At 41.1% G+C, this 13,450-nt stretch overlaps 1 protein-coding gene and 1 pseudogene across 1 annotated transcript; one reads left to right on the plus strand and one right to left on the minus strand.

Annotated features, from left to right (window-relative positions):
* Positions 1-389: 389 nt before the first annotated feature.
* On the minus strand, positions 390-7,162 carry LOC111946857 (uncharacterized). Its single transcript, XM_023951843.2, has 5 exons — positions 7,032-7,162; positions 3,751-4,353; positions 3,335-3,665; positions 3,075-3,250; positions 390-2,120 (listed from the first exon to the last, which is right to left on the minus strand). Exons 2-5 carry the CDS (start codon positions 4,329-4,331, stop codon positions 1,898-1,900), a joined length of 1,311 nt encoding a protein of 436 aa, XP_023807611.2. The 5' UTR covers positions 4,332-4,353; positions 7,032-7,162; the 3' UTR covers positions 390-1,897.
* Positions 7,163-10,288: 3,126 nt separating this feature from the next.
* LOC144989100 (uncharacterized) lies at positions 10,289-13,356 on the plus strand (annotated as a pseudogene).
* The last annotated feature ends 94 nt before the right edge of the window (positions 13,357-13,450 follow it).

The raw sequence follows: 13,450 nt of genomic DNA on the forward strand, positions 1-13,450 counted from the left end.
CTTCTTAGGAGGCTACAATAGTCGCCTCAACATTAAGGTTTATTTATAACTAATTTTCCAGGCTTTGTTAATTTCAGCTTGAAGTAGGATCATTTGCAAGTGAGAGCTGGTAAGGGGCCAAACCATGTACATAAAATGTAACTAATTGGTAAAACACATTCTTATGGGAAAAAATAGATTAATTGAAGAATTGCAAATCAAAACACTGAATATACATTAGTTCTCAATATTATGGAAGTCAACAAACATTATTATGTTTTTGTTTACATTTTTAGTAAATAATGTCGGAAAATGTTGGTATTACGGTGTTGAAACAGTGATGGGCTTGTAAGTAAGGATACTGATTTACTAATAGTTTCTTAATCTTAAAATAAGTGTGAGGTCTTTCCTTTAGCATTATGTATTTAATTTTATAACCATAAGAAAACCAGAGCTAAAACAACCACAACAGCAGGTAAACCACAACATGAATTGCTCAAGTGCAACTATCTGTAGTGATTGTATGTGTCTGTCTATGTTTGAGTGGGATGTCTATATGTCTGTGTAGAGATATAAAGTCTGATGAGAGGTGTGGTAAAAGTCACCTATTTAACAAACTTTATTAACAAAATAATAAAATGCATCTTGTGAGTTGATTCCACACCTCTTACGGGATGTCCACTTGGTGCATAGTCTCATTCCAACGCGGGGGCCCGCCCCAGGAGAGCACTCCCAGACCGAGACAAGCAACCCACCACCACTCAGGAAGCGTCATCATATTTTAGAAAGCACTCAACTCTGGACTTTACCAGAGGATTTTGTCGCATTAGCATTCCCTCCCGGCCATTCAAATCTTTAATATGGAACAAAAATCGTATTCAGCATGCATGCAGTATGATAATTTTGATTGTAATAAAAGATCATTTTTAAAATAATTGGACAGTCTAAAAACCAAAGTATTAAAATCTCATCTTCATCACAGTTTGTTCACCCAGTTACACTAAAACATCAAGGAGTTGAGTGTGATGGGGTTCAGATAATCGCTGCTTCATTTACTGAACACTATAAAGCAATCGTATGGTATGCATGAAGTTAAGAATATTTATTTAAATAACTAAAAACCTTTTTTGCAAGTAGTAGCTGTCTATTTTATTTCTTATGTTGCAGTATTGAGCCACTGAGTTTGACCAAATCAGTTTGACAAAATAGATGACAAAAAACACAAAAAGGCAAGAACTGACCCGCCTCCCTCTGACGTCAAGTGGTCCATAAGACTTCAGTGTTGGCCCCTCCTGATGTAAATGCTATTACGGATCATGTATTTGGTAGGGGGGAATCCTTTGTGCTATGGGGTTGGGGTGTAACTCAGGAACAACAAAAAATTATTTTAATCAATGGGTAAGTATTAATTTTGACAGAAAATAAACATTGCAAGTTAAAAAGTGGAGAGTGGCAGCCTCGTTCAGCTCTGCAGGGGGGCGGGGTCAACAGCAATGGAGGAGCTAGACCTCTGCAGGAGCTAAAACTCAAACAAATGCACCTACACACACATCCAACACAACAAAAACATGCAGGCCGGACTAAGGGTCCTAACAACATTAAAGCATATGATTTCCTATTTATTTCAAAAACCTATTAAAGAGTCCATTTCAATGTATTCATAAAGCTGTTAAAATAATAAATTTTGATGACCAAATTTGAAATAGGAAAAGAGAGGGACTCAAATTGTGCCATTTCCAATGAATGACTATTTTAACTCAACTCATACTGTTCCTGATTTAGATTTCAGTAGTTGATAAGTCTTAGAAATGTTAAAAAACATGTATTTTAACTGAAACAACTGCAAACTTTTATAAAGCTTCCCCTTTTGCTGTTCAGAGAGGGGTAATCCAACAGCTAAAGCCATGCTCCAGAGTGTCTAATTCTCTGTCAGCAGTCCTGCTCTCTTCAGCGCCTTGTCCACATTGGGAATCAGTTTTTCCTGGAAGTCCCACAGTCGTTTGTCCTCATTCAGCTGCTCCAGCTTTAACGATGTACGTCGGGCTACATGAATATGAATAAAGCGACAAAGCTTCCATGGAACTTTATACCTTCCTCCAAATTTCCTGAGCACTTCATGCACAGAGGTCTGCTGCACCAACCTGTTACACAGATACAATGAAGGTTAGCAGAAGTTTGTTTGTTAAATGAATGCTAATTGTGCTTTTGCAACAATGTAATGGTAGATGGCATATATTCATTTTGTTTGATGAAGGCCCTTTACAGCCCCAACTTCTAATTAATCCACATACATACACATTCATTTCTAGATCATAGTTTCTGCGGGGCAGCAGCAGTTCATCATAAATTGACATTTGATTTGTGGATGGAACTGTTGGCGTAGAGTAAGCCCACCCCAATTTTTCACCATCCATCTGTTTACACACTCTAAAGTTAGAGCAGCTATAAGCTTGAGTTAGAGTCTAACTCTTGCTTATAGCTGCTCACAACCCCAACCTAACTTTAGCAGTGCAACAAAAATCCTGAGAAATATTGGAGCTATCCAGCTGTACACTTTTGAGCCAGATGCCAGCTCAGACGAGGTAAATGAAGACGTACATAGATCTGTTTCTCTACAAGTGGAAGGATCAAAATGGGGTGGAGCAGGAAGTTTGCAGCCCGGTGATTGTAGCTTCTACATTACAACTTAATTAACATAATTCTTAAACTACATTATTTCATCTGCTCCTGATTCACATTGATTTAACTAAAGAAATACTCAGAAAATAAATTTTAAGCTTTGTTTTCCTTCTATATTTCATCCAAAAAATGCTACAAGAACACGTTAAAAATACTCTTTGGGTCTTTAATTTCTGAGTATTTTTTAATTCAAATGGATTCCACCTGCAGGGGTCACAGAAAGACTAAAAAACATTATAGGCCAAGGGCTAATATTACCCTCAGTAGAATGAGTTTTATCTGTGTTGAAGGCGGAACAATTTGAGTATTTTGACGCTTTCACGGCAAGAGTTAATTACTGCAATAACCTTTTATTTTCATGTTTCTGCCACAGTTTCATTGGCTTTCAGGTTTGAATGAGAAAAACATCAGCTTACTTTGGCTGAACTATCATCTTGTAATGAAGGAACTTCTTCCTGTCTGGGTCTTCTCTGTAGATGTGCTCCAGAATGTTAGTTCCTGACACATTGCTCCATTGAGGAAGATGAAATCTTCCACTTGGCTCAAAATATTTATTGGGAAAGACGTGGCTTTCAAGGCGGAACTCTGCTACCTACAGAAGATGAAGAGTTAATGTAAATAGAAAGTTTGGAGTAAATATTGACTTGCTCTATAATTTATTTGTGGATTAACTTACTTTTGAATATTTTGGTTGCAGTGCTTCCATCATAGAGTTCAGGTTGTCGTGTTGGTATGGCATTATGATCTCATCTATATCATTCAGCAGGACGTAGCGTGAACGCTCCATGGATCTATAGATGCACTCATTGAGGGTGACGATCTGACCAAAATACTGCAGGTCTCCTTTATGTACTCGAACTCTCCAGCCTCTGGATGGATTGAGGTACTTGTTGATGGGCCATTGTATAATTTCAACAAAACCTTCCTGACTGTAACCATTTAGGAGACGCGTAAGTTCAGGACCACAGCTGTTGTTGTAGATCACCACTCTGTTCACACCAAGCAACCTGCAAAAAACAACAATTCCTTATTAAATATACTGGAATCCGTTTCATTTATGTCCTTTTAGCCCTTACAAACAGCTTTTCTTACTTGTACATCTCCAGACTTTGTGTAAACTGAAGCACATTGTTGTAATCTCCAAAGAGGGTAGAAATGCAGACAGTGAAGTTCATTCTGGTCTCCTTGTTGTGGGTCTTTCTGTTTCTTATTGGCAGCCAAAGTTGGTCAGATATATTAACAGGATTTTGTTTGGTCAGAAGAGTCACATGAGTTGCTTTACAGCTTTCAGGTATGCTACACAGAACATCTACAGGTCCAAAGGGATAACCAAAGTGAGCAAAGTGTGATAGAAAAGAAGCGGGCGTGGTTTCACTGAACAATCCACCACAGAAGAAAATGCAGTGAAGAGGATGGATGGAATCTCTCCTGAATATTCCAATGATGCGGACGTCAAAACCCTTCCTTCTCTGATCCATGAAAGCTGATACCAAAAAGTGTTTGGTGTTGGTGAGGGGAGTGATGCTCTGCTGGGACGTCAGAAATGGAAGCTTAAATGGCTTTGGCTTTGGGACAATCCAGCTTGTATTAGATGGTGATGTGACAAAGACCGTAATGAGTAAGTATGCCAGCATAAGGAGAAAAATCACTGCTCGGGATTTTCTTATTTCCATTGATGCTGAAAAGGTTTCCGACCTGGAACAGAATCAAGAACAAACATGCAGTTGAAGAACAAGCCTAGTGTTAAAAATAATCCTACCACAACATGAGACACCTTTCTAGAGCTTTCTAGAGACTCCACAAAAGCTGAGGAGTTCTTCTTTTGTTTTATCTTTGCAAAAACAAGTCAACACCCTTTCAGTCAGGAACACTTTCTGTTGACTTTCAAGCAATTAGGGATCCTTGTTCTTGTCAGGTGACCGGGGTTCAGGCTATACAGAGGAACCTGCTTTCGACTACCACCCAAAACACATTGCACCGGCCCCTATCATGCTCTCCTGTACGTTTGGGCCCATGGGAGAGTGATCCCACGACGTCTCTCCAGGCTGGACCCAACTTTGGCCCATGGGCGTTGGCAACAGGTGCTTGCCTGCGAGCCCCAACTCTCCCAGGCGCAAAAGACCCTGACCCTTTAGTTTCCAGGAGCTAAGCTGTCAGGGTCTACAACAGAAATCCCAGAGAGTCAAATACCTGATATGCTCACAAGTGTCTTTTTGCAAGTCTAAGTCAAGCCTGAAGCCTCTGCATTTAATGTGTTTGTGAAGCTACAAATATTTGGTGATAATTAAGATTCAAATCAAACTGTCATTTAACTATTTTTTAACAGCTTACATGAACACAAAACAGGATTTTCGTGTCTCTACAAAATCAGTGCAAAGAAAACCTTTAGCCCTGCAGTGATGTCCTGCAGAGAAAAGAAAAACAGAACAAAAATAAATTGCTAATATTCACATAGTCCCAATTCTTAATTCTCAAGTCAAATCTCCAGTTTCTGCTTATAAAACAATATTGTGCACAATTCTTGTGCTCAGTAAAGTAGCATTATTATGATGTCTTTTCTTTCCAAGTACCCAGCTAAACTTGTGAGTGTAAGCTCAAACATTAGTGCTGCACCTACATTTTTAACAAACTTTTATTTTTACTGACAAAAAGTGAGGGACTAACAAACTGATGCAGGCAAGAAACACAAGGAATGAACAAATAAAAAAAAAATTCTGATCCTTTTTTTTTCAGAAAGAGATGAGAATATATCCATGTATGTAGATATTCAAGGACCCATCAATAAATTTCATTGAACTAGTTCTAATTGAATTGTCTTTAATTGTACATCTTTTTGGCAACAGAGATGAAGGTGTTGTATATTATTTTCATGCTTATCGGGTGGATTGCAATCGTTAAACGTAGTGTTTCGGTCTGGTGCCATGTAAAGATTCTGTGCTTGTGTTCTTAGTTTTGGTCATGTTTGGAGTTGCTGCCCTATCAGTCACTCCAGGATCATGTTGATCATCCACAGTTGTTTTCATTTCCCAGTGCAATTAAGTGTCTAGATTTCCGTTTTACCTTGTCAGGTCATCTGTTCTACTTTGTCGCCTTTTATGTTGCTCCTATGGTCTTGTCATGTTTCTGTTTATTTTTTTTTTTTATTAAATGTGTTTTAAACTAAAAAAAGAGAAATTATCTTGATACCATATTTCTGTTGTCAGGCAACAACAAGCTGATCGAATAAACAATGTAGCGGACCCTGAAGTGGTGGGAAAAGAGAGCAGCAGGTGAATTAGGTGTAAAAAAAAAAGTCCACGTTCGTCAAAAAAAGAGATGATAATAAGAGAATGATGAAAGAAAGGCTCCAGCAGCACAGAGACTCCAAAAGGGATACAGTCGGTTGAGAAAATGGATGGAAAATAACAAAATCAAGAACGCTAACTCACAGATAGAGTAGGCCAACTGGTAGCCGACTGTAGCGATAGTTACAAAGAAAAAAGGGAATAAAAAAGAAAAAAAGTGTAGGGGGATGGAGGGAACAGTATTTGCATCCATATCCTCTTGGCGTGATAGAGAAACACAGAGCCACTTATTTTTGCTGTGTATCCTGTTTAAGGCTACTGAATGCATTATGTTTGTTTGCTTTAGTGTCACATAAAACAGCTGTGGTTGTTGTCTGTTTTATAAAAATTTGCCAAGTGAAATCTATATGCAAGTTTTGTTTCACATGCCACTGGTTGGCCGGTTTTATTTTACTTTTATTTGTATAGGCATTAATATGTACATAAATATGTGTATACTTGTTTTTTTTTTCCTTCTACAACTGTACAGTTCTAAAGTTGCTTTTAATACTGTATGTATGTGTGTTTCTATAAAAAAAATTAAAATCTTTAAATAAACTTTTCAAAAAAAAAAACACAAAAACAGGAGACCCCCCCCCTATAAATGTCTGGATTAAGTTCAAGTTTGTGTTTAAATGTTAACATCCACTCGTCAAAGGACCTTTGTGTGTTACATTTTCTTTTAAAATACAACTTTACTGTACTTCAGTGATAACATTTAACATTTAATCCACAAAATTATTTCGTTTGTTATATTTTTTAGAGCCCCGTGACCAAAGGTAACAAACGGAAGAAGATGAATGAATGAATGAATAAATGAACATTTTTTAGTTTTTAGGTTATTTCGTTTTATACCTTCGTTTTTTAAAACGTCAAAGTTAAAAAATTGTTAAAAAAAATACCAAGAAATACTCTAAAATATGTTTAAATTATTTTGAAGTATTACATTTGCAACTTGGAGGAGAAAAACGGCAAACATTACTAATAATGACAATTTCAATTTCGGTTATATATTTTTAAAATATATTAAAGAAAAAGTGCAAAACTTACAAAGGTTGGCTGGAGGCTGACGTGTGGCTTGCAACACCTTTTTTATTCTGAGGAGGTGCAGGAAGAGGACGAGCGTCTACTCGGTTTTGAGTGACTCCACTTTCAACTGTTGGCTTTATTTCTGAGCGCACTGCTTTATCTCCAATGAAACTTTTTGTTTTGGAATACACAATAGGAATTTTTTTTGAAAATACACACTTGTACTTTCACTTGTATTTATTTCTTTGTTTCTCAAAGGGAACTTTTAATGCAAAAACATAAAATGTGTTAGTTATAAATAAATAAAGTGTTGTTTTAGCGACACCTATTGGCAGAAATATTTAACATCTTTTCGACCTGAATTTCAATGAGGCGGAAATTTTTCTAAATTGCAATATTTTTTTAAAAACATATATAGTTTGACACGGTTTTAGGTAGGATCAATTGAATATGTAATTCATGCAACATAGTACTTGAAAGTAAATTGAACACCAACTGAACATATGTTCACAAAAAGTATTTTTGTCATTGACCTAATGGATAAAATTCCATCAATATATAATGGGGTACACATTGATATTGCACCTCCCTTTGCAAATAAGACCCAAACCTGCATCAAGACCTGGACTCAGATAGACGGCAATAATTTCTGATGAGATTCAGGCCATAGTTATTTAGTATGCGTTGGTTTACAGAATGACCATGAGGGAATTGGGCCAAAAGGTCATCCCTCAACTCAGCAGGTTTAGGTTATAATGACATAATTCATATGAAAATTCAATAAATTCTGCCAATTGCACCAATGGATGTTCCTCAGTGAAATATGCAAACTTAAAGAAATGCTTCCTTCATGTGGTGTTGGAATAATTGGAAAAATGCCTATCCGACTCGGAAAACGACGAGGAACAACAGAAAAGCAACAAATTTTCCAACACCACATGAGTGCAAACAAAGATCAAGTTCTTTTTAGCACTAGGGAGACAAAAAATAATAATAAAAAAAAAGACAATATCAAGGATGATGAATAACTTTTATTCCAGTTTGGCCCCCATGTGAAACCTGGACCATAGTTCTGCCAGGCCTCTTGTAGGAGATCATTTGTGATGTTGGACACTGATGCTGGTGGGGAAGGCTTGGCTCACAGCCTTAAATCATGCAAATATGTTCTTTCTGGTAGAGGTCACAGCTGTGAAGTTCACCCAAACCAGTTCATCTGTCTTTTTGGAGTAACTTGTACTCTGTCATGATGGGACAGGGAGGGGCAATACTGAAACCTGACTCTCCTGCAGTTAGTTTACATTCCTAGAGGTTTTTTTGTGTGAACAAAACTGATAGAGACAAAAAAAATATATCCTCTTTATAAAAATGAACTAAAACGTAAATCTGGCCAAATAAAATTTATATTAACCTATTCAAAAAAAATTTTACTTGATAGTTTTAACGAATTCCATCTCATTGTTGAGATTAAAACAGGTTGTAGATTTGTTGGATGAATGCTACAAAGCATTAATTTAATACTATAAAGCATTCCACCAGTTGTTTTCCTGTTTCTATTTATTTATTTATTTATTTATTTATTTATTTATTTATTTATTTATTTATTTATTTATTTATTTATTTATTTGTTTGTTATAGAATCTTTCGCCATTTTTTGCTGCTTAACAAAAACAAATTTTCATCTATTTTAACCATTCAACTATTAAAATGTTCCGCGTTTTCAGCTTTTTCCACCTATGACTTTTGGTCCATCAGCTCCTTGAACTTTTCAATATGTTCCAGGATTTCCAGGATTTTTGCATCCATCAACATACATGGGGAATCCTTGCTGCAGAAGCTCGCTGATTCTGCATTTTTCACAAACATTTTTAAAATTAAAATATTCAGCGCTGAGAAGGTCTAACAAGGATCTGCAAGGATCTGAGGTTCCGCAGCCACATGCGGCTCTTTGACCCCTCCTTTGTGGCTATCTGGTTAAACGCACGATGTTATGTTTTAATTACGGGAGCCGAAAACGGCCTGCACTACTTTATTTTAATGTTTTCTCGTGATTACAAGATAGTAATGAAGAAAATACTGGAGCGTCGCTCTCTCCCTTTCCTGCACTGAGACGAGAAAGGGACTGTTTCTACCACTTTATTTGGTGGTTAAAAACAGCAGAAGAAAACATTCCCCAAAGGTGTTTTTTTTAGTTAACTTTTTGTTAGTGGATCTAAGCTTCTCAAACGCCTTAATTCCGTCTCGTGCTCCAGCCCTCCCTCCCTTTATTTCCTTAAAGCCGCGCACAACAGACCCAGGGCCGACGAGCGTCTCTGCCTGCAGAACACTAGAAAAACCTATCAATTTATAATTCATTTAATTTAATTTAATTTAATTCGACATTTACAACATTTCTCTGACAAACTGCTTTGTTTTTGCTGCGGTCTGTAGAAAACTGACACAACCATATAGAATCGCACTGAGTTGCGCTGTTTGGGTTTCGCTAATGTCCGAAGCTCAGTGAACGCACCACGCAGAGACGCACGTCGGTTCTACCAACGCCGAGACGTTTCTGTTTTAAAATCCCTTTATTTTGTGGTTGCTGTAGATTGTTAACAACAAGCAAAATGTATTTTTGTTAATTATCATCCATTTATAAATAAGTTAAAAGTTAAAAATCATTATTGTGGTCTGTGGTTATTTATTTTCTTTAGTCTATTCTACTGCTCCTCTGAACCTAGAGACATTCTGGTCCAACTCAGCATTTGAGGTGTTACATTCTCTGATTCCGGAGGGCACGTTGTGAGCCATTTGAAGTGGGCTGCAGGGGTTTCCCAGGGCAATCCCTGCACCGAGTACTCAAGCTCCTGGGCATCCGAGGGTTGCAGGAGAGAAAAGCCACCAAAACCATCAGTGAGGCAGCAGAAAGAGCCTCTAGGTGGCTATGGATCAAGAGGGAGGATTCGTGGCGTAGCGCTGCTCGGACACAAGCTGGGGACTGATCACCCCCAGCTGGGTCGCCCAGGTGAGGGTGTATGATGATCTAAGACCCGAAACACCCCAAGACCATGGGTTCATCACTGAGGATGTGTCCGAGCTGCACCAGTTGGTGTATTTAGTTACTTTTATCTGGCCTGACCAGTGACGTCCAGGAAAGGCTGGATGACGACCACAAATAGGGTGGAGACAACTGGAGAGACAGTGGACAGCACGGAGAGACGGCAACAGGGGCAGTTAGGGGTAGCATCCCGAGCTGCAGCTCCCGTGAGGGAGCACCCACACTAAGCTACGAATAACCCTAAAGAAAGAAACCCCCAGAGGTGCCCGAGAGGGGGGGAGGATGAGCTCCTCACACGGACGGATTTCCCGGTACAAGATACTAGCATTGGATTATCGACAATGAGAGCAACCTGCTTTTGCGGCAAGTCCTGTAAGAACTTGAGGGGTCTGAAGATTCACCAGGCCAAGATGGGCTGCACAAGGGGTAAGAAAGCAAGGCAACGCACAGAGACAGTGCATAGCACTACTTCTGGTAAGGCGGAGGAGGAGCAGGTCCCGGAATCACCCCACAGCGACCAGAACCTCCAAGCCCTGCATCCTGCATCTAGCAGACCATCTGAACACCGTCGAGTCTTATGGCCTGCCGCAAACAAGGAGACTGAGTGGCGGCAGTTTGATGACGACGTGGATGCAGCCCTAGAAGCAACGACGAGAGGAGGAGTTGATCAGCGTCTACAGTGGATGTGTACGCTGATTATCAACATTGGTGCAGAGAGGTTTGGCATCAAACAACCGAAGGTGAGGCACCCGACTCGCCCAAACCGGCGTGAGGCTGAGATTGGCAAGCTAAGGAAAGAGCTGAAGGCCCTAAAGCAACAGTTTATGAATGCAAGAGAGGAGGAGAAACCCGCCCTGACTGAGCTCCGGGTCATCTTGAGAAGCTCATCTCCCTAAGACGTGCTGAATGTCATAGGAGAAGAGCCAGAGAGAAAGCTCGCAAGCGGACTGCTTTTATAGCAAATCCATTTGGATTTACCAAAAAGCTGCTAGGACAGAAGGACAGCGGGAGTCTTGTGTGCTCAGAGGAGGAAATTAACCAGCACCTTATTGATACCTACAGGGACGAGAGAAGGGAGGAAAATCTCCCACCCTGTAGGGAGCTTATCAGACCTCAAGAGCCTTCTATCCATTTTAACACCAAAGAACCCACCATGGCCGAAGTGAGAGAATCAATTAAAGCGGCGCGGGCTGGTGCGGCCCCTGGGCCCAGCGGAGTGCCATACAGAGTGTATAAAAGCCGCCCAAAACTATTGGCAAGGCTGTGGAGAATCATCAGATCAGTGTGGCGGAGAGGAAAGATACCCAGGCGTTGGAGACATGCAGAAGGTGTCTGGATTCCGAAGGAAGAGAATGATAGTGACATCACACAGTTCCGCACCATTTCTTTGCTCAGTGTGGAAGGCAAGGTTTTCTTTAAGGTTTTTGCAAGCAGGCTGACTGAGTTCCTCCTGAGAAATCAGTACATTGACACCACAGTGCAGAAGGGTGGGGTTCCAGGCATGCCAGGCTGCTTAGAGCATACAGGAGTTGTTACCCAGTTGGTCCGAGAGGCAAGAGAAAATCAAGGAGATCTGTCAGTCATTTAGCTTGATCTTGCTAATGCCTATGGATCCATTCCGCACAAGGTGGTGGCAATGGCCCTGTTGACATATCATGTTCCAGAGAAGATCAGAGATCTGGTACAGGATTACTATAGCAGTTTTTGTCTGCGATTCACCTCAGGCTCAGTAACATCCGCATGGCACTGTCTGCAGAAAGGCATCATCACGGGTTGTACCATATCCGGGGTGCTGTTTGCCCTTGCGATTAACATGCCGGTCAAAGCAGCTGAAACAGAATGTCGGGGTCCACTATCCAGATCAGGCACACGCCAACCACCAATTCGTGCCTTCATGGATGATTTGACTGTCACATCCACATCAGTGGCAGGATGTCGTTGGCTCCTCCAAGGGCTCGAGAGGCTTATGGCTTGGGCAAGAATGATGTTTAAGCCAGCTAAATCAAGGTCCCTTGTTCTGAGGAAAGGAAAAGTGGTGGAGAAGTTCCGTTTCCGCTTGGATGGAGTCCTAATTCCCTCAGTGTCAGAACAACCGGTGAAGAGCCTGGGGAGAGTCTTTGACGCTACACTGAAGGATAAGGCAGCAGTAGAGTCAACCCACAAGGAGCTGAAAAACTGGCTATTAGTAGTGGATAAGTCAGTTCTTCCAGGAAAGTTCAAAGCATGGATATATCAGTATGGAATTCTACCGAGACTCTTGTGGCCATTACTGATATATGGAGTTCCAATTTCCAGCGTGGAGAGCTTTGAACGTAGCATCACACAGTTTCTGCGCAGATGGCTGGGTCTGCCAAGGAGTTTAAGCAGTATAACTCTTTATGGCCGTTCCAACAAGCGGCAACTCCCCTTCACCAGCCTGATAGAAGAATTCAAAGTCACCAGAGCCAGAGAGGTGCTACTGTATAGAGACTCGAAGGACACCAGAGTCTCCTCTGCAGGCATCATGGTGCGAACAGGAAGGAAGTGGCAGGCTCAAGATGCAGTTGCTTGCGCAGAAGCCAGGCTGAGACACAGTGTATTGCTTGGCAACGTGGCAGTGGGTAGAGCAGGTCTTGGAAGCCACACAAGACCAAAATTCGACAGAGCCAAAGGGAGGGACAGACGGCAGCTGGTGCAGGAAGAGATCCGTACAGAGGTGGAAGAAGAACGTTACAACAAAGCAGTAGCAATGCACATGACCAGGTTTTGAGGGCAGTGGCTGCCACCATCTGTACAGGAATTCAGCAAAGCAAACACCAGCTCCCAGAGAAGCACAACATTACTTTTGTCAGGGCAGGAGAGAAACCACAAGCAGAGCGTAAGACCTCAACTGGGCTGCTAGCCTCAGCTTATGACTGGAGTTTACAGGTGGACCTGGGGAGAAAGCTTAAGTTTCCAGAGCACATTGCAGAGACTTCCCTCAGGCCAGACTTGGTTTTAACATCGGACGCCACAAAGCAAGTGGTGCTGCTGGAACTCACAGAAGATCGGATGTGCGAGGCTAACGAGAGGAAGAGGGCCAAATACTTGGAACTGGTGGAGGCTTGTAAGATGAGTGCCTGGAGGGCACGTTGTGAGCCATTTGAAGTGGGCTGCAGGGGTTTCCCAGGGCAATCCCTGCACCGAGTACTCAAGCTCCTGGGCACCCGAGGGTTGCAGGAGAGAAAAGCCACCAAAACCATCAGTGAGGCAGCAGAAAGAGCCTCTAGGTGGCTGTGGATCAAGAGGGCAGATTCGTGGTGTAGTGCTGCTCGGACACAAGCTGGGGACTGATCACCCCCAGCTGGGTCGCCCAGGTGAGGGTGTATGATGATCTAAGACCCGAAACACCCCAAGACCCTGGGTTCATCACTGAGGATGTGTCCGA

Source organism: Oryzias latipes, chromosome 22 (assembly GCF_053564925.1).
Source record: "Oryzias latipes strain Hd-rR chromosome 22, Olatipes_Hd-rR_3.1".
Lineage (NCBI taxonomy): Eukaryota > Metazoa > Chordata > Actinopteri > Beloniformes > Adrianichthyidae > Oryzias > Oryzias latipes.